The sequence below is a fragment of the Cucurbita maxima genome, unplaced genomic scaffold, assembly GCF_002738345.1.
Source record: "Cucurbita maxima cultivar Rimu unplaced genomic scaffold, Cmax_1.0 Cma_Scf00001, whole genome shotgun sequence".
In the NCBI taxonomy this organism is placed as follows: domain Eukaryota; kingdom Viridiplantae; phylum Streptophyta; class Magnoliopsida; order Cucurbitales; family Cucurbitaceae; genus Cucurbita; species Cucurbita maxima.
In genome coordinates this window covers 8,216,800-8,236,860 of record NW_019272017.1, presented here as the reverse complement: position 1 = coordinate 8,236,860, position 20,061 = coordinate 8,216,800, and the positions used below count along the sequence as shown (strand labels likewise).

Here is a 20,061-nt window from a genome sequence, read left to right as displayed (position 1 = left end):
TGCTTGTTAGTATCATTTTTTTCCCTAAAATGGAAAGGTTTGAGCCACAAAAATGACGAGGCAAAGGAGTGAAGAGAAGAGCTATTGAGTTCTGTCTGTTCTTCCCAAAACAATATGAGATTGAAAATGGATGAACAAAATTCATCTGCTATCGTACACTTTACTGACAGGTTTCCCATTCTAACAAGATGATAGTGCAGACATCACTGTCTGTAGCATTTTCAATGATCCACCAGCAAATGCTGTTTAGCAAAATAAACATCTATCTATACTGAGGTAGAAGGGGGAGATCTATTGATGACAAAATGAGATGGGTTAACACAACTAGATAATTACTAATTAATTACCAAACAACCCAATTCTTAGGCTTTGACATTGGGTTTTGGAGATGGATGGGGTTGCTGATTATGATATGGAGAAGTATGAGAACCATTGGCGACTGAATAACTGCGTAGTTGCTGCCCGTTCTTCGGAACTGGTCCAGCCCCGGCATGGTAGCCATTTCTCGCCATTGGGCTCAATCGTATGCGGTCAGCTTGCATTGTCTGAAAATAATAAGATGAACTTGCCATGTCCTTGAGGTTTGGGAGGGGCTTCAAGGCTTCTACAACTTCACTCATTAGAGGTCTGATCTTTTGATCTCGACTAAGGCATTGAACAGCTAATTGTGCTGCCTTTTGGGCACCTTTTATTGAGAAATGCCCTTCAAGCCTAGGGTCTATCAAACGATAGAATCTCTTTTTCTCTCCTAGGTATGGCCGTGCCCATTCCACAAGGTTATGTTCACCATTAGGACGATTTTTATCCATGGATCTTCTGCCAGTTAACATTTCGAGAAGAACCACTCCAAAACTGTAAACATCACTCCTCGATGTAAGATGTCCTGTCGGAGCAGCATGTATCAGACCAAAAGCAATCGCCAGGAAGAATGAAAAGGCACAGGAAGACTGAACAAGATAACATATTTCCAAATTCTACAATTTTAATCTTAGTGTTGCCTGCTATGGGAACCTATAAAGAATGTCAATCCCCACACGCTCCTAAACTATAGGACCATAAGTTCTACTCAGTTCAAGGAAAATTTCCATTTTAATATTCTAAAACTCACCGGTCATTACGTATTCTGGAGCTGCATAGCCATACGTTCCCATCACACGAGTAGAGACATGGGTTTTATCTCCATCAGGTCCATCTTTTGCAAGTCCAAAATCAGAAAGCTTGGCATTGTATTCCTGAAATAGTGATACTATCAGGAAGATCAAAAATGAAGAAAAACAAATTATAACCACAGCTTCTGTCACATACGGCATCTAATAGAATGTTGGACGTTTTAAAATCACGATATATCACAGGTCTTTGTGCTTCCTCATGAAGAAAAGCAAGGCCCTTGGCAGCCCCTAGAGCAATTTTCATCCTAATAGACCACGGAAGAGGTAGAGATCCTGCACATGATATAGATTTTTACAAATGAGAAACAGAAGCATACATACGAGATTGGTTTTTAAATATTAAAAAGACTAAGCTAGTTAACTAATTAACAGACAAGATCGTAAGTCACGGACTTCCTGATATATTCGTAAGAGAAGACTCGAAGAATGCACCATTTACCCAGCAACTACAGGATGAATGGAAATGAAAAATGAAGCTACATACTCCGGAAAAGATGATTCTCCAGGCTTCCTCTAGGCATGAACTCATATACAAGCAGTCTTTGATCATCTTCGTTGCAGTAACCGATAAGTCTGACTAAGTTCGGATGTTTGAGATCACTAAGAAAGTTCACTTCAGCCTGCCACATAACACAACCCACCCATCAACTAGAAAGTAGAACATATGGAAATTCCTACCATCCAAACAACTTTTTACCACATGCATACAGGATGAAAAATGCATCAAAATATCAAAAAGACGATCAGAGAAGCTACAAACCATCCACTCTTTATGACCCTGAAGACCATCGTGGTTGAGCGTTTTAACAGCAACAGTGAGTCCTGTACCAGGTTTAACTGGAGCAGTTCCATTTTCTTCAACCCAACCCTTGAAAACACAACCAAAACCACCCTCACCAAGTAGACTCTCGGGTCTAAAGTTCCTTGTAGCCAACTTAAGATCATTAAATGAAAAATTCCGTAGATGAGGCGAAATTTTAAGTTCCTCTTCTAGTTTGGAAGTGGATGAAGTACTCTCTGCATTACTCATACTTGTGGCTGTTGAAGATATCTCTCGAGGTGTTGGTTGATCTCTACTTGAATCAGCCGTAGACTTGCTTTCAGCTGACACAAAAGGATCATAAATTAGTAAAACTCAAAAATTAAAAATAAAAAGTTAGAAAATGCATATCGATATCAACAGCGCAGGATGCAGTTTTGTTTCAAACTTCAAACATTAATCTAAATTCCCCATTCCTATAAACAATCCGTTACTTACCCACCATCTATAACCTTTTAAAGATTATCATCCACAAAAAAAGAACACTAGTCTGCATTTTGCAACAAGGGTTATCATAAGTCGAGGAGATCGTTCCAGGTTCGTAAGGTAAAAGCTGCATTCAAGAAAACCACTCCCGCTTTCTACAGAAGCTTGACTGGATAAGTCAAGCAGAGCTTCAAGATCCATTTTCTAGACTTCCATTACAACTTTTCTAATCTTAAATAACACAAATGCAAGATTAAGAACTCGCATTGTTCAATGATTTTAAGTACACAAATATTGTTGTTAATCAACTTGTGACAACAATACACAAACCACGCTTACTCTTGGACACTTTTGCGAAAAGAATCAATGCTGACATCAGAAAATGTTTCCAAATCACAACAATCAAAATCAAACCCTTAAAGAACATAAACTAAAGTAGAAATTTCAGGAGGTCCCAGAAAGCAATAAATCTAAGTTTTAAGCCATTAAGCGACGACAGAGAATACAACAAGAGGAAAATGATCTTCCGATAACATAAGTCATTACCATAGTTGATACTAGTCCCACTAATCGAACTGTCAACTTTGGATCTCGAAGAAATGCAGCTACCAAAAATCCTCAAAGCAATCCAACAACCAGTCTCCTCTTCCAAGTTTCCAATCTGTTCCTTGTTGTTCTTCTGCTTCTTCTTCTTCCCCTTCGATTCCCTCACTTCCCGAGACTCAACTTTCCCATCTTCAGCGATTACCTCCATGGCTCAAGCACCAAGAGAAACACAGAAAATCATAAAAATCCTCGAATCGGAAACACCATCCAGTGCCTCACCTTCCCGAGTCGCTACATCAACTGCGGCTAGTTAATTTTTTCCTTGAAAACAGCGGAAGTGAAGCCTACCAAAAGATCACTCAAATCTACCCCGTTTCACTAAGGGCAAAGAAAGAAGAAGATTACCAGATCGTATAAAAATCGATGAATTCCAAGAGAAACCCTTCAAAAGGCAAAAAATGGATGAACTAGAATGAGCTCATACAGAAGTCTCCTTTCCATCGAAGGACAATGATTGTTGCAGTCCCTCGCTGTTCAACTTACAAATCTGTGCGCCTAAAGATATAGATTATCCCCAAGATGGGTTTTCAACAAGAACAAGCAGATTAGTTTTAAGCTGGTAGATTTATAAATTTTATGCAACAAAAACAATTAAATAAAAGGAAAATTATTTTCCAAAATATCAATTCTCTCTCTCTCTTCCTTTTTCTTTCTTCCCCTCACCCCCATTTTCCAATGGAATCAAAGACTGGCCAAAAGTTTGCGTCGCTGCCCGGGGAAGCGGGCAGCGACCAAACTGCCGGCCGTATCAGCTGACCGTGGCCCGTGGCGCCAAATCAGAATGGACCAAACATATCGGGCATAAGAAAGTAGTAAACTCGGGCATTTCGGGCATGGGAGAGAAGGTGACCGTGACCCCACAGGGATGTTGACGTGTCTGCCTTCGTGGGCGGATTTGAATGCGCACGTCAAATTATTCGGTGCATTGCACGCACCTCTATTCAATTTTCCCTCTATTTTTTCGAATTATTAAAAACAAGTTTATAATTTATTTCTTTTTTCCAAATTGAAAAACCGATTGTACCCCTACCCCACCCTCTGCCCTAAATTATAATAATAGAGCTCCAACCCCAATCATTTCGAGCTCTTTATTTAAGTAAATTTGTTGACAACCAAATCAAATTGCACACACTAATTTTCATATATTTTCTGAACACAACTTTTTTTTTTTTTTTTAATTATTATTTCTAATTTTATCAAAAACCCGAAACTCTTTTCTTGGAACCAGAGGACGAGTGATGAACTTGAAGATTAAGCATTTTAAGGGGACTTATTTGTGTGCTTCTAATAATTTGTTTTATTTCTTGACAAAAAAAAAAAATTACTTGACTTGATGTTGCATAAACGTGCACCACATTGCTTCACTTTAGTCATACTAGTTTTAATATATTGATTAAAACTAATTGTTTTTTAGGTTTAATACAAATATATTGTTTTAATATATGTTTACAAAGCAACACTCAGACTTGAGATATAATACAAATTTTATAATTCTATTTTTTATATAAAAAAAAAAAAAACCATTTTCTTAAATTAAGAAGAGGGTTTGATTTTAAACATAAGTCAAGCTTCCATGACAAATATATTCTAAATTAGAGAAACTTAGTTGAATACTGGTAGATTTGATGAAAAATAAATATGATTTTATAACTTTTTTGAAAGACTTCCAATAAAATTATTTTTAAATTTGACTTTTTTAAATATAAATCTTCAGATATGTTTCGTTTACCCTAAAAACTTGTGTATAAAAAAGATAATTATCAAAAAGATACTATCACATGAATTAGGAAGAAAAAACACTGAATTTTGAAAGGAATCTATAAATGAAGATGCATTAATGTAACAATAACGCTAGATGTGTTGACCATAAAGTATATTCTTTGAATGAAGAAATTCGACGTACTTGTATGATAAAGTAGAAGCGCGCTTTAACCGAAAATCATTTTTTGTCACACGCGAGAATTTTTTTCCTGTCTTTTTTGGTTAGGGTGGGAGGTGCTATGAGCAATCCATCCATTTTGTTTTGGCAGACTTCCAATCCACAAAACTGAGTTGTTTCCCATTCCCACCGTCTCTTTTTAGATATGGGAGGGAATTGCCTGTTTTTGTACTTTATTTTCACTAGCCGCATAGCATGTGTGTGTGTAATAGATATAGAAATCAAAAAGCGTGGAGAAAAACTAGACCATCAAGCCCTTCAAAGCTTTGCTACCCAATGACAAATAACTTCCACCACCATAGCAAGGGGACCAAAGGGGGTAAAGCGTATGCACTATTTTTTTTTTCATACTTTTTTACAAAGAAGGAAACAGATTATGACTATTCAAACTATGTTCATTCATTTATCAATTTGGTCCATCATATACAAAGTGATAAGACTAAGCTCCTTAATTGTAATGTAGTATTCTAATAAAAGAGTAAGACTTTAGAACTAAGTACTTCTATTGATTTTAAAGAGATTTTATTCCACCATCTACATAGAACAATAAAGTCAAATAATATCCAAGAAATATCAAGAACACTAACAATAATTGAAACTCAGACCTGTCCATTGAAGTTGGCTTAATTTTGTGTGGCCTGTCTTGGATGATTGCTCTGCGTTGAAAACGTCCTGTTGGACAGGCCACAGGCACCATTACATCTCGTAGAAAGGATGAAAAAGATGCAATATTATTAGCTAACAGCATGGCAGGAGTTATTAAGGCATCAAATTTGGAATCAGGAACAGCAGATCTGAACAAGGTCTTCAGCTTTAATAGATGTAAAAATAGAAACATACAATCTAGTAATATATCAAAAACCAGCCACAGCAAAAGTTGCAGATTCACAGTTTTTCTCTACTATTTTCTAGGTGCAGTAACCTGGAAGCACAATCAAATAATAAAAGTAAAATAAGTACATATTTTGACATTCCAGAATGTACATCGATTCCATTTCCAAGACGAGGGTACACAACTTACAACACACGACTAAAAGCTATAAATCCAAGGTAAATTGATACGGGTGTATCAATCATTCAAAGAGAAGGCAAACGCGCGAATGGTCATTCATTGGCCTAGAAACCATAAAAATTCTGATCAAGAATGGCCAAAAGGGCGGGCCTTGGATGGACCCTCCAGAGCTCGAGATAAAATGTGAAACACTAGGAACCATCTTAAATAATCCCAGTAGAAACGCTGGAGGTTGCATTTATTTTCAGTGAGTGCTCGGGGATATACGTAGCACCTGTTGCATCAAAATAATTTAACGAATTTCTAGTAGATATTTTTTCAGAAAAATTATCGTAAGTTATTGAAAATAAGAATAAGAAAAAATCTATGTGAAAAATCAGCGGGCATGAAGAATGGTAGAATGAGAACCAAATCTATGATCTTGAGCATAATAAAAATAAAGATATTATTCCCTAATGTTACGCATATAAATCAAATTTGAATTGGTGTAAAACCTATTGCAAATAAAAATATCTGTTAAGAGTTACCGAAAAGGGAAATGAGAGAATTAATCTCTATCCTTTTAGGAGGGATAAATATAGAGAAACGATTCTCAATTTTAGCACATGACTCGCATAGAATTCGAGTTTGTTAGAAGCACGAGCATTGAAGGTAAAGTTTTAACAGAAACCAGAAAGCTTCCTCAGAAACCTCAGATGCAAGCAATATCAGAATAAATTTTCCAGACTGGATAATGATTAGTGATGGTGAGCAAATAAACACAAAGGAACTGCTTATAAGTTATACAGTCATATGGGGATATATGCTAGGAACCCAAATAGCTACTCTCTGCCGTCAATTGTCGCTATACATTGTATGCTTCAGTGTATGCAAACGAGGATAACTTGAATGTAAGAATAATGAGTGATCATAAACATAAATAGTAGGCCATGCCCGTCATAATTATCATTACCTATACTGTAAAATTTTCGAAGTGGGTTCACCCCAACCAAAAAATGTTTAATAACTTGGGCAGGATTATTTAGCTTTTTCTCACCATGGGTACGAATTTGAAGAATGCAGAGAAGAGAAAGAACGACCATCATTACCTTTTTCCTTGACATCAATCTGTAATGTGTCAAGCGTAATTATGCCATCAGTCAAGGGAAGTAGCTCAAGTTTGATGGTAGCTGTGGATTGAGAAGGAATACATCTGCAGAGACCAAGCAAGCAATGAGTGTTGGAAAAACTATTTGTGCAGAGAGAAAGGAATTATTTATTACCCTAATGGAACTCTACTCTGGAGCCACAAATGCGAGCAACCTAAACCAGCACTCGGGATGATATCTGACATGGGAGAAGATTGTTCTTTAAAAGAAACCGACCGGCCCGTAAAATCAACACTGTGTTTTTTATTCTCAGATGCAGCAGGAATTGATCTCGGTCTTCCCAATGTACTACACTTCTCACTGCCGATCCTTCCAGCAACTTCTTTTAAAACCATGTATGGACTCATGGGTGATGATGGTGAGGAATTCAACGAAATCACAGATGGAGAAGTGGATGAAGCTGGAGCACGAACCGTCATGGTCAGATCTTCAGATGTTAAATTTGATGCTTGAAGTGTCAAAACCTGAAATTTAAAACCACTTCAGATGACTTCTGATTGGACAGCATGAAAAATTAGTGCAGATATATATATAGTGGTGATCGTGGGGGGTTGGGTTGCTGGAAATTTGTAGCTTTAAACCTGAACGGGAAGGTGGGAAACAATCCCATTGGCTTTAGGGGGGTCCCCTGAAAGCACCACAGACACCATAAGATCCCTTGAAATTCGAGGTCGCCAACTAGTTGGTTGCTTGAAAAACAATCTTGACTCTGTACAAATTCAGAAAATATAAGAAATAATTGAAATACTTGAATAAGAGGCCAACTGACAGAATTATGAGATTGCAGTAAGAAGAATCCATATGCTTGTCTTCTACCAATGCCCCTTTAACCTTGGTTCATAGGATGCTAACCTTCTTTGTTTAATCTTAGTTGGCTTTAGAAACTTGGTGAGAAAGAAAAATTGTGGAGTGAGCATATGCTTTGAAAAAATAGCTTTGAAGAAATGCGAAGACATTATGGTCCAACAAGGTAAAACCAATCCAATGACAATTGTGATTAGTTGTCGAGAGAGACTTGTGGTTGTGAAATCAAAGAATCCTTAATGACCAGTGCAGGAATTGGGAGAGGGAGAGGGTTACTTGAAAATTCTATGTTTAGTCCTTCATTTCGGTGCTCCCCATCCAATTCATTTTGTGATTATTCTCTAGCCGAAATTTCCTTAAGTAAGTTGTTTTCTATAAGTTCCTATGGATGGGTAATACTTGTGCGATGGAAATTTTCCACAATATCAAAGAATGTGTTTATCCTCAGTGAAACAGAAAATCGCAAAATGCCCCAATTAAACTAATTAAGATAAATTATAAAAATATAGATCAGCGAACATACCAGTATAGTTGCACCGGCAAGTTACCATAATTGCATATTGATCAATATTTTTGGAGGTAAGCAACAAACTTGATGTCGCATTTCCAGCCTGCAACCGGGATGATTGAGAATTTCTTTCTCCACAAGCCTTTATATTCCTCCACATAGAAGTTGCTGGTTTGAGAATAAAAGAGTGCTCTTCGTTTCTCCTGCCATAGAGAAGCTCCACATACGGTCAAATGAATGTAACTTTTCAATTACCATGTCAAAGTGAAAACAGAGGCACCAATATAAATATATTCTCATACCAAAATGATTCACAAGTAATACTTGGATACATTCGAAGGTCACAATTGTCACTTAACGAAATTAAAAAACACTCATCTTGGATAATATTCTAGTCAAAATTGAAATGACACTGTAAAATTTACCCCTCACTAGAGACAATGGTACTAAGTTGGTGCCTCCCGTCATATACACAAACACAAGAAGCAAGCATTTAAAGAAAAACCCATAACCAATTTTTTTATTAGTTCACCACACGCATAAAGTAGGAAGTTCATTCTCAAACTACCGCAACCCCACCACTTGCTGGTTACAGCAGATGCACAACAACTAAAAAAATAACTGAAGCATGAGAACTTTAATGAATACAATGAATTTTAAGTGGATGAAAACCTGAGGGCTAAATTTGGTAAGCTGTGTTCATTGCCTCCTTCTACGCAAGCTATTGGTAATGATGAGGGGAGTCCATCCTTTGATGCCTCTTCAAAAACAATCGTTATAGCATCAATATATATTATGATATCCGGTATATGAGCTGGAGACACATTCTGCAAAACAACAAATGTAACTCTGAAAAAAGACTGCACAAAGAACCTCCAAAGGAATACTAGAGAAACATAATATCAATGACACATATGTATTGGCATATCATGTACTGCTTATAAATTTATTTAAAAAAAAAAAAAAAGATTTCCTGGCATCAAACCTTAATTTGAACGCATAAAAGGTCATCTGTATTGCAATCAGCAGCAAAGGACTGGATTTCGACAGGATGAATGATTTCAAGTTTTCTCCTCCATCGTCTTCCTGGAATATGAATTCCTTTCAGTCCACAACAAACAGAAAATCTCTCTTGCTCCAAAGAGACACCTCGAAATGATAAAAGGTCATGGCCCCCAATTCTTTTGCTCTTTGAAGACTTCTGGGTTGAGAACTGGTCCCAATTATCAATTTCAAAGCTTGGCTTTGAACTTGCAGCTTTAATGGGTGCAGGAGGTGGTGCCGTATTGTGAGGTATAGAGGACATAGAGTAGCTTCTAAAATGGCCAAATGAGAAGAGTTGAGAGCCAGGTGAAGCAGAAACACTGGACTTCTGAGATGTGCCACCAATTCCTGCATTGGTAGTTAAACGAGGAGGGGATAAAGGGCGGGGAATAGAAGGAATGGTGTTGTCTAGAGGAAGCAACCATTTCAACAATTCTCCACATGGATCCGGATTTGAATAACCTAAGGCATCCTGATTCTCAAATGACATTGGCCGCTCTTGGTATTTCTCAAATTGAAGAATTTCCAATACAGGATCTCTCAATATGTCAACACCAACGTTCACATGTAAAAGCACCTGCATCCTTCCCACAAGAAGACAGAATGAGAATCAGTAGTTAGAAAGAGGGTTGAAATTGATACTGATATTAGAAATTAGGAACTTATATAGGAAGAAAGAACTCTGAAAAGAAGTATGATGATATCAAATGAACCACAAACCATTATTCCAACGGAAGGAACAGTTATATGTAGTAAAAGAAATGCTGCAATAAATATGGATGGACAAGACCACTTGCTACGTTGGCTTAACATGAAATAAATAGGGAACAACCAAGTTCTATTTCTACTGAACAAGTTGCATCACAATAACTACGCTGAATGTCAACACAAAGGATATAGAAAATTCTACCATGAAAAAGCAAGTAAAGTAAGCTTGTGTATCAATTGATTCACACTTAAGGTGAAGACCGTGTTGCAAGACCAAGATATCAGAAGTTCTTGGAGCCTGCCGAGGGTATAGGCTCAAGAAAAACAGAGGGACATAACACTTTCCAAGAGAATTCCAGAAGCTTTTTAATACATACCACTATGCTTCCGTCAGAAAGAGAGCAGCACTTGAAGGTACCTCTTGCTACGCCACCAGAGACATTGGAATTAAAGTCCCCTTGATCAATGACTGCATTTATGCTAGACTTAACAGTGTTTTGACCCACCGTCTCACAGTCACTTTGTTTGTCAGTAGATCCCTTTTTTGACCAAAGTGAATCACTAGACTCGGCAATTCTTACAAAAAAGTGAGAGTTCTCAAATCGTTGTAACAATGTTTCTGTTTGTCGTCTGTGGTCTTCCATTCTGAGAAGAGACTCACTGGCAGAAACATCCTCTGATGGATCAAACTTCTCACATAAAAGATTTTCACCATTCTGGTCTGTACTATGTGTTTCCCCATTCGTGGAATTAGTTTCATCATCCATGTTTCCATTTTGTTTTTTGGGACTATGCCATTTTCCATTTTTACTCATAACTGCTGCGACTTTAAAAGGAGTGATGGTTTCTGTATCCTGTTTATAAGCAGATAAACAAGCCAAGATACATATTTGTTCACCTGGATAAAGGGCAGAGTTAAAGAACCATACCGGTAACACATTATTTCTCTCATCTGAAGATGCACGTGTATGAAAAACAAAATAAACAAAAGATGGAAAAAGTATATGTACCTGGGAATACAAAAGATCGATCCTCACTGCATAATGCATGCACATCTGATGCATTTTTCCAATCATTAGGAAGACCCTCTAGAAAAGAATATCAAGTTTTAGATTTCCTTTGTGAAACAGAACCAAAAGAGGAGAACGTATCTATCAAATAAAGAATATAGCTATGTTAACCATTCTACTACTCAGGAATCAGGACCTCTAACCATACATTTAGTTAAAATAATTTCAGGTGTGTGTTCTTGTGTGTAAGAATTTCACATCAAACGAATGCGTTATTAAGTAATTGTCCTAGTAATAAGACTAATCAATCTCGCGACTTTAACACTAAAATGATACTTAAAGAATCTTTCCACTCTAAACGTATGAGAAGGAACCGCAAGATTTATGCAATGAAGTTCCTAAGCTAGTTCTATCTTAGTTAATGAGAGACTTCAAACTTCAAACAAAAGGACAGGAGGAGGACATCATTTGAGAACTGAAACTTCACATTCAGCTTTCAAAGCCATTTGATCCGACGAAATGTGGAATTAGGTGCCTTAACTTGAAACGAATGCCAAAGTTTCGAGTTGACTATTCACATACAATGTAGACGTATCTTTTTTGAATAAAAATCACAGTATATACAAGCTATACGGTGTGTTATGATCATCATCTTATGCAACCAGAATGTATGCAAAGCATCGGTACACATTCATACACTATGACACAGTTACGAAATTCAGACATTAGTGAACTGATATAACAAGAACCCACTGCATGGAATGGAAATCCACCCTTCTTCCTCGGAAACATCAGTATGCTTTACTACCCTAGCACGTCCGCTTCTGTCCATATGATCAGCAATACTTCCAAAATCACCGCCAGATGCATCAGCCTCCTCGTCATTATTACCAACAGCAGAATATTGGGGAAACGGATCTTCAGAAATCAGACCCTCCAAAGTTACTGCTGGCTTTGGCGCATAATAGGCAGCTGGAGGAGGGGTTTCTTGAACAGAAGGCCGTTCTGGAGGGACGGTATGTGTAGATCTGAGTAGAAAATTCATTATCGTATCGACAGAGTATCTGCAAAATCAAGATGCGTCCGGTAAACTCGTAATTGGAAATTGAAATTGATCGATGATGCCATTTGTCAATCACTAAGCAGGTAGAGCAAAGAAATTGAGAATAATATAGATAAGTCGGGGAAACAAACGGTCCTTGGGTCTACCTACCTGATCAGAGATCGAGCCGGAGAAACTCTGTTAGCGAAGTGGAGGATAGATCCAGTGGTGGCGGAGCACCGGACATAAGAAAATCGGTGGCCGGGCCGAACATACTTTCTCGCTAAGGCACCAATGGGCCATTTAATGTGGGCTGGGCTTTACTTGTTCAGAGCTTCTCTGGGCCCAATAAATTTGAAATATGATTATTAGTCGACTTATTCTATTTTAATAAAAAATATATGTAAATATCATTTTTCAGACTTATTCTATTATAATCTCACTTTCACATCACATTATAATATAAAGTATTTTTGAGATATTTATTTTCTTGTTAAAAAAAATTCTAAGAGGCCCTCTAGAGAATTTTATTGAAATTTTAAATTTTTAAATATTTTAAAAAAATACATTTTATTAATATATATACAAAAAATACAAAATAATCTAATCTTTAACCCCACCTCATTAACGTCCTAAGATATAAGTTTGAAATGTCTTCTTTAAAAAAATAGCATATGTTATTTAATATAAAGTATAAATTTATATCGCATCGGTTATTTAATATATATAGTACCATTTGAAGTTATGCATGATTGAGCTACCGAAAAAAAAGGTACACTTTGATAATATAACCAATAACTTTAAATTATTTTAAGTTTTTTTTAGCCATCATATTTTTTAAATATTTCTTATTCATATATAATATCGCCTAATTTGTGACTTCCTTCTTTAATATGGCGTCGCATGTCCACCAACTGCTACCTTAATTCGTTCCCATATCATGTCATACTAGAAGAAGTATAATGACCCAGATCCACCGTTACTTATGTACTATGATTACCTTACAACTACGCGAGATCTCATATTCGAAGAGAAGAACAAAACATTCCGATAAGGGTGTGGGGGAATGAAATATTCCTAATAAAGGTTGGAAGCCTCTTCCAACAGATACGTTTTAATACCTCGAAAAGAAAAGCTCAAAGAGGATAATCCATGCTAGCAGTAGGTTTGGGCTATTACATATGGTATCCAAGCTCGACATTGGGCTGTGCTAGTGATGACACTGGCCCCCAAGAGGGTGGATGGTGAGATTTCATCCAAAAAGGACGATATATGTTAGCAGTGGATTTGACTCTTACAAGAAGTTTTCCTCTAATATAATGTAACGACCCAAAAATTTTGAAAGTCTCGAGCCATTAATCGTTACTCGAGAATGTCAAAATAAGAAAAATGCATAAAATTTAAAACATTTAAACACGTGCGTGTAATTTGAAATTTAATTAAAGTAGAAATGAAAATTTTGTTTTCTTTTTATAAAGAAAAGAGAAAAGACCACTAAGATACAACATGGTTCGGACGACTATTTAAAATACATAAAGGTAGGTACAAAGAAATTCGACTCAAATGTGATGGAATTCTCAATAGCCAACAGCCCCCTGTGCCTCCGCCTCGACTGCTACATCAACTCCCACCTGAAAAGAAAGTTGTAGCAGGGATTATTAAGTCTTATTAATCTTGTTTCCACGTTCGGTATCTTATTCTCCCACCGGGATTCATTCTCCTGCATAGGCTTCTTCCTAGGTTACACCCTAAGATCTCTCATTCCACTCTCTTGGTTCACGGTCCTATCTGAACCTCCAGCCCTCGGAATATTCTTAGGTTCTCTAGGTCACCTGGTTAGACGCTTTTGCTAGCCTCTCATCATCGTCATCATATCTCCAGCACTAAGGGTTCATGCATTCTAAGACTCAACCAACTCTCAAGTGTACCACTGTAGACCCCTACCACTCGTGACAGGTTCACTTAAAGGAAACTAATTGACAAACTCCCTATAAGTCCCTACAAGGTACCATCAACAATAAAATGGCCAATTCTATAGTTATGCGGATCTCTGACGATCGAGTCAGGTTTACGATTAGAGGTTAGTTGGCGAACCCCTAATCGTCCCCGGATAACCGCTAATATCATATGCATGAACAGTAATCCTCAACCAACTCTAATGTACCAATGTGGACCCCTGTCTCTCGTGACAGGTTCACTTAAAGGAAACTAACTGGCAAACTTTCTATAAGTCCCCACACGGTACCATCAACAGTAACATGGCCAGTTCTATAGATACGCGGACCCCAGACAATCGAGTCAGGTTTATGATTAAAGGTTAGTTAGCGAACCCCTAATTGTCCCCGGATAACCGCTAATATCATATGTATGAACAGTAATCCTCAACCAACTCTAATGTACCAACGTGGACCCCTGTCCCTCATGACAGGTTCACTTAAAGGAAATAACTGACAAACCTCCTATAAGTCCCCACAAGGTACCCTCGTGAATAAAATGGTCAGTTCTATAGTTACGCGGACCCCTGATAATCGAGTCAGGTTTACTGTTAGGGGTTAGTTGGCAAACCCCTAATCGTCCCTAGGTAACCGCTAATACTGTAACATGCGTGATGGAGGCATAAATTAATCACCTACTCATGGAAAGCTAGTCATGAATCTCTGTTCATAAGGTGGTTGCATACGTGTTTCATTAAAGTTTCAGCGAACATACATAATCACATTAAACATGTATCATCTCAACTTATTATATGCTCAAACTTCTAAAACATACTTCTTATATCATAATTTCATGCATACTAAGAGCATAGCTATATCCAAGGTTCCGAGGTGCCACTTACCTGAAAAGCGTAACACTTTTTTGTTCGGATTTGCGTCTTTAGTCTAAAATTTGTCAAACTCATCAGATAATTCCTACATTGGTGCAAAAATGGAGAATACCATGAAAACGATGCCAAGATCGGAGTTAAAGCGGGTGAATTAAATCAAAAGGGCCAACCGACCCAATTAAGTCGGGTCGAGTCGACTGGACCTCGGTTCGCGCGCCCGTGGTGGGCAAGGTGGGACGCACGCGCCTGCATTGGCCGCACACAGGCCCGGGCTGGGCCACGCGAGGCGGAGGCCGGCGCAAGACGTGGAACCATCGTTTTCCCTTGCCCGCCCTATCGCTTTCACTCACCTCTGCATGTTCATCGTCGCCTCATCCTCTGATTCGTTTCCGACGCCCACAATCCTCCTCAAATCTCGTAGATCGTCCTCCCGCAAACACATAACAACTTGGCATTCTTCCTTCGTTCGACTTCCCTCCTCGGTTTTGTATTTAGCTATGCTTCCTTCGTTCGACGCCCACAATCCTTCTCTCTCTTTTTTTTTTTAATATTTTGTTTTATTTTATTTTATTTATTTATTTATACCTCCTTCAACCAATTTAGAGTTTAGGGTTTAGGGTTTTTGGACTAAGACGTTACAAAAATAATAATAATAATAATAATAATAATAATAATAATAATAATAATAATAATAATAATGTAAAAAAAAAAAAAACTAATACTCAATTTAATAACCATTTAGTATTAAAAAAAAAATTATAAACACTATTTTCATCCATAAATTCATATGTTTTTGTTATTCACTTTCTACTTACTTTTCTAAATAAAAAAAATATATAAAAAAAAAGGTTGTTTGATATCTATTGTTTTAGTTTTTCTATTTTTTAAAATTTATGATTATTTCCTCCCAAAAATTCAATTAGTTTTGTGAAAGGGAACACTAGAATTTTTAGTTAAATTTTAAAAATTATTTTTTTAGTATTTAAAATTTGACTTTGCTTTTCAAATTAAAAAAACGTGGAATATATGGATAAGAGCCTTTTATAATAAAATGAAAATAAAAATACCACGACTCGCGTTCTGCCACGCACTTGGTTCTGCTATTAAAAATTTTAAAAAAAAATTAAAAAATTAAAAAATCATATTCACACACCACAGTGTGACGAGGATTTGGATAAGAACGGTATTCCGCTCAGCGTCGGTGCCCTCGTTTGCTTCTGTTCTCAGCCCATCAATACATTGTCCCTCATCTACGTGGACACTTCTTGTCACAATGATTGGGACTACCATCGGCACACCCTCTCTAATTCCTCCGTTTTTCGGTAAATCTGTGGCAACTCAGCCAGAAAATTATACCTTGATCTTCATGATTTACATTCTTGTTATCTTTTTGATATGATCAGAAGCTTAGAACAATGGGATAACCATTTTTCCTTGTTTTTTTTGTAAATATTTTGTGGCCAAAGGAGGGGGTAATATCAACCAGAAATATTGTGCCGCGAATTTGTGAACGGCGTTGGTTCTGCTTTCTTTTTCTTCATTGCTGGTTTGATATTTTTCATTTTCCAATCTCGACGGCGTGATGGGTGATTTGATTTCTGGATCATTTTCATTTCAATTTTCTCATCGCATCGAAATATGGATAGTTGCGAACAATTTTTGTTGATCACAATTTACGCGATATTTTTCATTCGGATGTTCTCTTATTCACAGTCATATGGACACTCGTAGTTGCTAAGTGTGTTCTCCCCGCGAGTAGCTTGTCGAATCCCTGAGTCGATACGGATTCATTCTAGGGTTTTTGTTTGTTGTTCTTCTTGATTTTATATACTGAAGTTCAAAGCTTCTTCGAGAGACTGAACCAGAGGTTTGAGTGCCTCATGGGATTGGGACTATTCCGAATATCGAGGAAGAAAGGGGTTTTAGTCCAACAAGTTGAAGAACCAGGAGGATGGAATTTCAATTGGGTTTGATTGAACAATCACTTAACAGTCGTTATTCGCTCTGGGTCCGTGAAGCTCTTAATGATTTGTCGGATAATTTTACAATCACTGATCCCAGTATGTCGGGTCACCCAATTGTGTTCGTGAGCCGTGGATTCTTGAAGATGACTGGATATACCAAAGAAGAGGTGATTGGAAAAAATGGGAGGATGTTTCAGGGCCCAAAAACTTGTAGGAGTTCAGTAATGCAAATTCGCGAGGCAATTCGGGAAGAGAAGGGGATTCAAATTAATTTGCTAAATTATCGTAAAGATGGTACACCCTTCTGGGTCTTTTTTCAACTGAGCCCCGTCTTCTGCAAGGAAGATGGGCGGATCATTCACTTTGTGGGTGTTCAGGTGCCGATATGGAAGAATTCAAGGAAATCTATATGTGGGTTCGCTAGAATTCAAGGTGTTCCTTATGAGAATGAATTTAGAGCGTGCAAAAGTCTTTTAGAGTCCTGCCGCCGGGAGTTGTTGTCTGATTCTATCTCGGAATTGGATTTTCTTTTGAACAGAGATTCACCACCGGATTCCGACATCAGAGGTCTGTCTCTAAATTATGCATCAAGCTGTTTCCTGTTTGCTCCTGTTGAAATTTTTTAGCTGTTTGCATTCATATTTCTTCTTGATTTTTCTCCCATTCTGTTAACCAGTTTCTATCTCATTGAAGAGCTTGATCCAGTGTTTCCTGAAAGTATTGCTTGAACTTTCATCTATTTCTCTCCTTCACTTTCTTCTTCCTTTTCTCGTTCTGTTAACATTGAGTAATGTTCTAATATTTTTCAACACAGATTTATGATCTGCTACCATTATTCATTCAGAGTTTTAGTCATTCCACCAGTTATTTTATTTTTGTTTTCATCTTTGGTTATGATATTGGCCATTGATTTTCTCCTGAGTGGATATCTCATAGGAGTAGACATTGAAGAACCATGTGAAGCTTGTGATGATGAGAAGCAAAGAGCTGCAATTGCTATTAGTAACATCTTATCTGTCCTAACTCATCACAGTGAGGTAACTGGCAGATTGGTGTGCGAAAGGAGATGCAGCGTGCCTAGGGTGGGCATTCTTTGTTCATCCTTGAATACATCTCTTAACAGAATTAAACAGAGCTTTGTATTGTGAGTTATTCCAGACTAGTACTTCTGTTTATGCCTAAATCTTGTGTTTTATAAGCGAATTACGTTATCCTGTTCACTTTTGGATTCATGTCATGTCTCTGCATTTTTGCAGAACTGATCCGAACTTACCAGACATGCCTATAGTTTATGCGAGTGACGAGTTTTTGAAATTAACAGGTGCTAAACTAAACATTGAGGAAACTATATAGCATTTAAGATTTTGATGCCTAAAGATTCTGATTGAACAATACATTACAATTTTTCTTGCCTTGCATGCCTTAGGTTATACTAGACGTGAAGTGCTTGGGCGCAACTGTAGATTCTTAAGTGGAATTGACACGGATTCTTCAACCCTTTTTAAGGTTGTGTATTTCCTCCTTTCTGGTTGAACAAGCATTTTTCACCCGAGTTTCTGATGAGTTATAGAAATAATTGTTATGAATCTGATTTTCTTTGCCAGATAAAGGAAAGTCTTCAATCTGAACAAGCTTGCACTGTACGGATTTTAAATTACAGGTTGATATTATCTACAACATCTTATACAATGCGTAATTTGTAGTCTTCAGAATAAAAGACAACTTTCTAACTGCTCTTACAACAGGAAAAATAAGAGCTCATTTTGGAATGATCTCCACATATCACCTGTTCGAAATGCTTCAGGAAAGGTATTGTTGCTTTCTTTAGTATTGATTGAAATTTTGGGATTCTCTAGTTCTAATAATGTCCACGTTTTCTGAATTGAGTTAAAAAAACATTGTTTGCCTTCTTTAGTCATAGTACATTGTGCACGATCACCCATCTAAGACAAGCACTGTATTTAGTTCAAATTCAGAGATTGTTTCGGAGCTGTTGTTGAATGTAACTTTCTATTTTTATTTTCAGAAATGTTTTTAAGTGCTGAATTTGGATGATTCATATAGATTAACGTTATTATAATGTTAGAGATTGCTATGTTATGTTTGAATGCTCGATTTACAAACCGCAACTAAGGAAGGAACAAAACTTAAAAAAAGAAAGAAAAAAACAAAAATACTTAGGGAAGGAACCTAAAGGTGGGTGGATTGTGAGATCCCACATCGGTTAGAGAGGCGAACAAAGCACTCTTTATAAAGGCTTGGATTGGAAATCTCTCCCTAGTAGACGCCTTTTAAAAACTTTAAGAGGAAGTTCGAAAGGAAAAACTCAAAGAAGACAATATCTGCTAGCGGTGGACATGAGCTTAGGCATGGACTGTTACAAGATAATCCCTGTAAAACAATTCAAAGAATAGTTATGAAACCTTGCTTTCATAATGTTTCTTTGCCCCAGTATTTGATCAATGTGTATAACAAGAAGTGTACTAATGCCCACTATTGACACCTTTTGACATTTTATAGCTGAATTTACCAAGAAAGCTTTTCTATTTCCTTACCAAGTGAATGGTATTGTTTGCAGGTAGCGTACTTTGTGGGTGTCCAGATGGATGAAGATGATAAAAAGCAGGATGAACATGGGTTGAACCCTAAGATGAAACAACTTAGCACCGTGGGTGCAGTCAGGGTGGCCGTGAGGAGCTTGTCCATGACCGTGGGATGTTCACGGGGCTAGCCCGTTCGTCTCGTTTTGAATAGTAATATTAAATTTTCACTGTAATTACATCTCCTGAAGAGGTATATAAGAAAGATAAGACAGTAGATGTTCTTAAACGCTATTGTCAAGTTCTCATTTTTCTAATATGGAATGTGAAGCGTCTCAATTTTAAGTTGAAATAGCGGGCATTCTTTTGATTTATGCGTTAGCGGCTGTGTTTACATTGTAGCTTATTAGTAAGGGTGAAGTTTAGATTGTTGTGTGGACTGATTAAAATTAAATATTATCATACCATTGGGAAGGATCGTAGTTTCTAATTGTTAT

The 20,061-nt window shown here is 37.2% G+C and overlaps 3 protein-coding genes across 4 annotated transcripts; 1 reads left to right on the top strand and 2 right to left on the bottom strand.

The window, feature by feature from the left end:
- Positions 1-98: 98 nt before the first annotated feature.
- On the bottom strand, positions 99-3,647 carry LOC111493531 (probable serine/threonine-protein kinase PIX7). The gene is made up of 7 exons (XM_023143287.1): positions 3,446-3,647; positions 2,962-3,339; positions 1,930-2,273; positions 1,654-1,789; positions 1,306-1,442; positions 1,109-1,232; positions 99-883 (listed from the first exon to the last, which is right to left on the bottom strand). The coding sequence occupies exons 2-7, from the start codon at positions 3,167-3,169 to the stop codon at positions 363-365; spliced, it is 1,470 nt and encodes a 489-aa protein (XP_022999055.1). The 5' UTR covers positions 3,170-3,339; positions 3,446-3,647; the 3' UTR covers positions 99-362.
- A 2,108-nt stretch (positions 3,648-5,755) lies between these two features.
- Positions 5,756-12,504, bottom strand: LOC111492752. Its single transcript, XM_023142223.1, has 11 exons — positions 12,408-12,504; positions 11,948-12,258; positions 11,195-11,272; positions 10,562-11,082; positions 9,418-10,053; positions 9,105-9,259; positions 8,448-8,635; positions 7,702-7,829; positions 7,235-7,584; positions 7,061-7,164; positions 5,756-6,246 (listed from the first exon to the last, which is right to left on the bottom strand). Exons 2-11 carry the CDS (start codon positions 12,237-12,239, stop codon positions 6,176-6,178), a joined length of 2,523 nt encoding a protein of 840 aa, XP_022997991.1. The 5' UTR covers positions 12,240-12,258; positions 12,408-12,504; the 3' UTR covers positions 5,756-6,175.
- Positions 12,505-16,244: 3,740 nt separating this feature from the next.
- Positions 16,245-19,936, top strand: LOC111493936 (protein TWIN LOV 1). Of its 2 annotated transcripts, XM_023143991.1 has the most exons (8): positions 16,245-16,382; positions 16,527-17,591; positions 17,961-18,168; positions 18,281-18,345; positions 18,451-18,530; positions 18,629-18,684; positions 18,770-18,833; positions 19,603-19,936. In XM_023143991.1, the coding sequence occupies exons 2-8, from the start codon at positions 17,012-17,014 to the stop codon at positions 19,753-19,755; spliced, it is 1,206 nt and encodes a 401-aa protein (XP_022999759.1). In that variant the 5' UTR covers positions 16,245-16,382; positions 16,527-17,011; the 3' UTR covers positions 19,756-19,936. The 2 variants fall into 2 exon arrangements, with proteins under 2 accessions (XP_022999759.1, XP_022999675.1); XM_023143907.1 differs by having other exon boundaries at positions 16,245-17,591.
- The last annotated feature ends 125 nt before the right edge of the window (positions 19,937-20,061 follow it).

Bases quoted from the DNA above. Each gene is read 5' to 3' on its own strand.
- LOC111493531 (XM_023143287.1), bottom strand. From the start codon at position 3,169: ATGGAGGTAATCGCTGAAGATGGGAAAGTTGAGTCTCGGGAAGTGAGG. The intron at 1,790-1,929 runs GTTTGTAGCTTC...GTTATGTGGCAG, and splicing joins AGGGTCATAAAGAGTGGATG to GCTGAAGTGAACTTTCTTAG. The intron at 1,233-1,305 runs GTATGTGACAGA...TCACTATTTCAG, and splicing joins CCAACATTCTATTAGATGCC to GAATACAATGCCAAGCTTTC.
- LOC111492752 (XM_023142223.1), bottom strand. From the start codon at position 12,239: ATGAATTTTCTACTCAGATCTACACATACCGTCCCTCCAGAACGGCCT. The intron at 10,054-10,561 runs GTATGTATTAAA...GGAAGGATGCAG, and splicing joins TTTCTGACGGAAGCATAGTG to GTGCTTTTACATGTGAACGT. The intron at 7,165-7,234 runs GTAATAAATAAT...TGGTCTCTGCAG, and splicing joins CAGAGTAGAGTTCCATTAGG to ATGTATTCCTTCTCAATCCA.
- LOC111493936 (XM_023143991.1), top strand. From the start codon at position 17,012: ATGGAATTTCAATTGGGTTTGATTGAACAATCACTTAACAGTCGTTAT. The intron at 17,592-17,960 runs GTCTGTCTCTAA...GATATCTCATAG, and splicing joins ACCGGATTCCGACATCAGAG to GAGTAGACATTGAAGAACCA. The intron at 18,346-18,450 runs GTGCTAAACTAA...TGCATGCCTTAG, and splicing joins CGAGTTTTTGAAATTAACAG to GTTATACTAGACGTGAAGTG.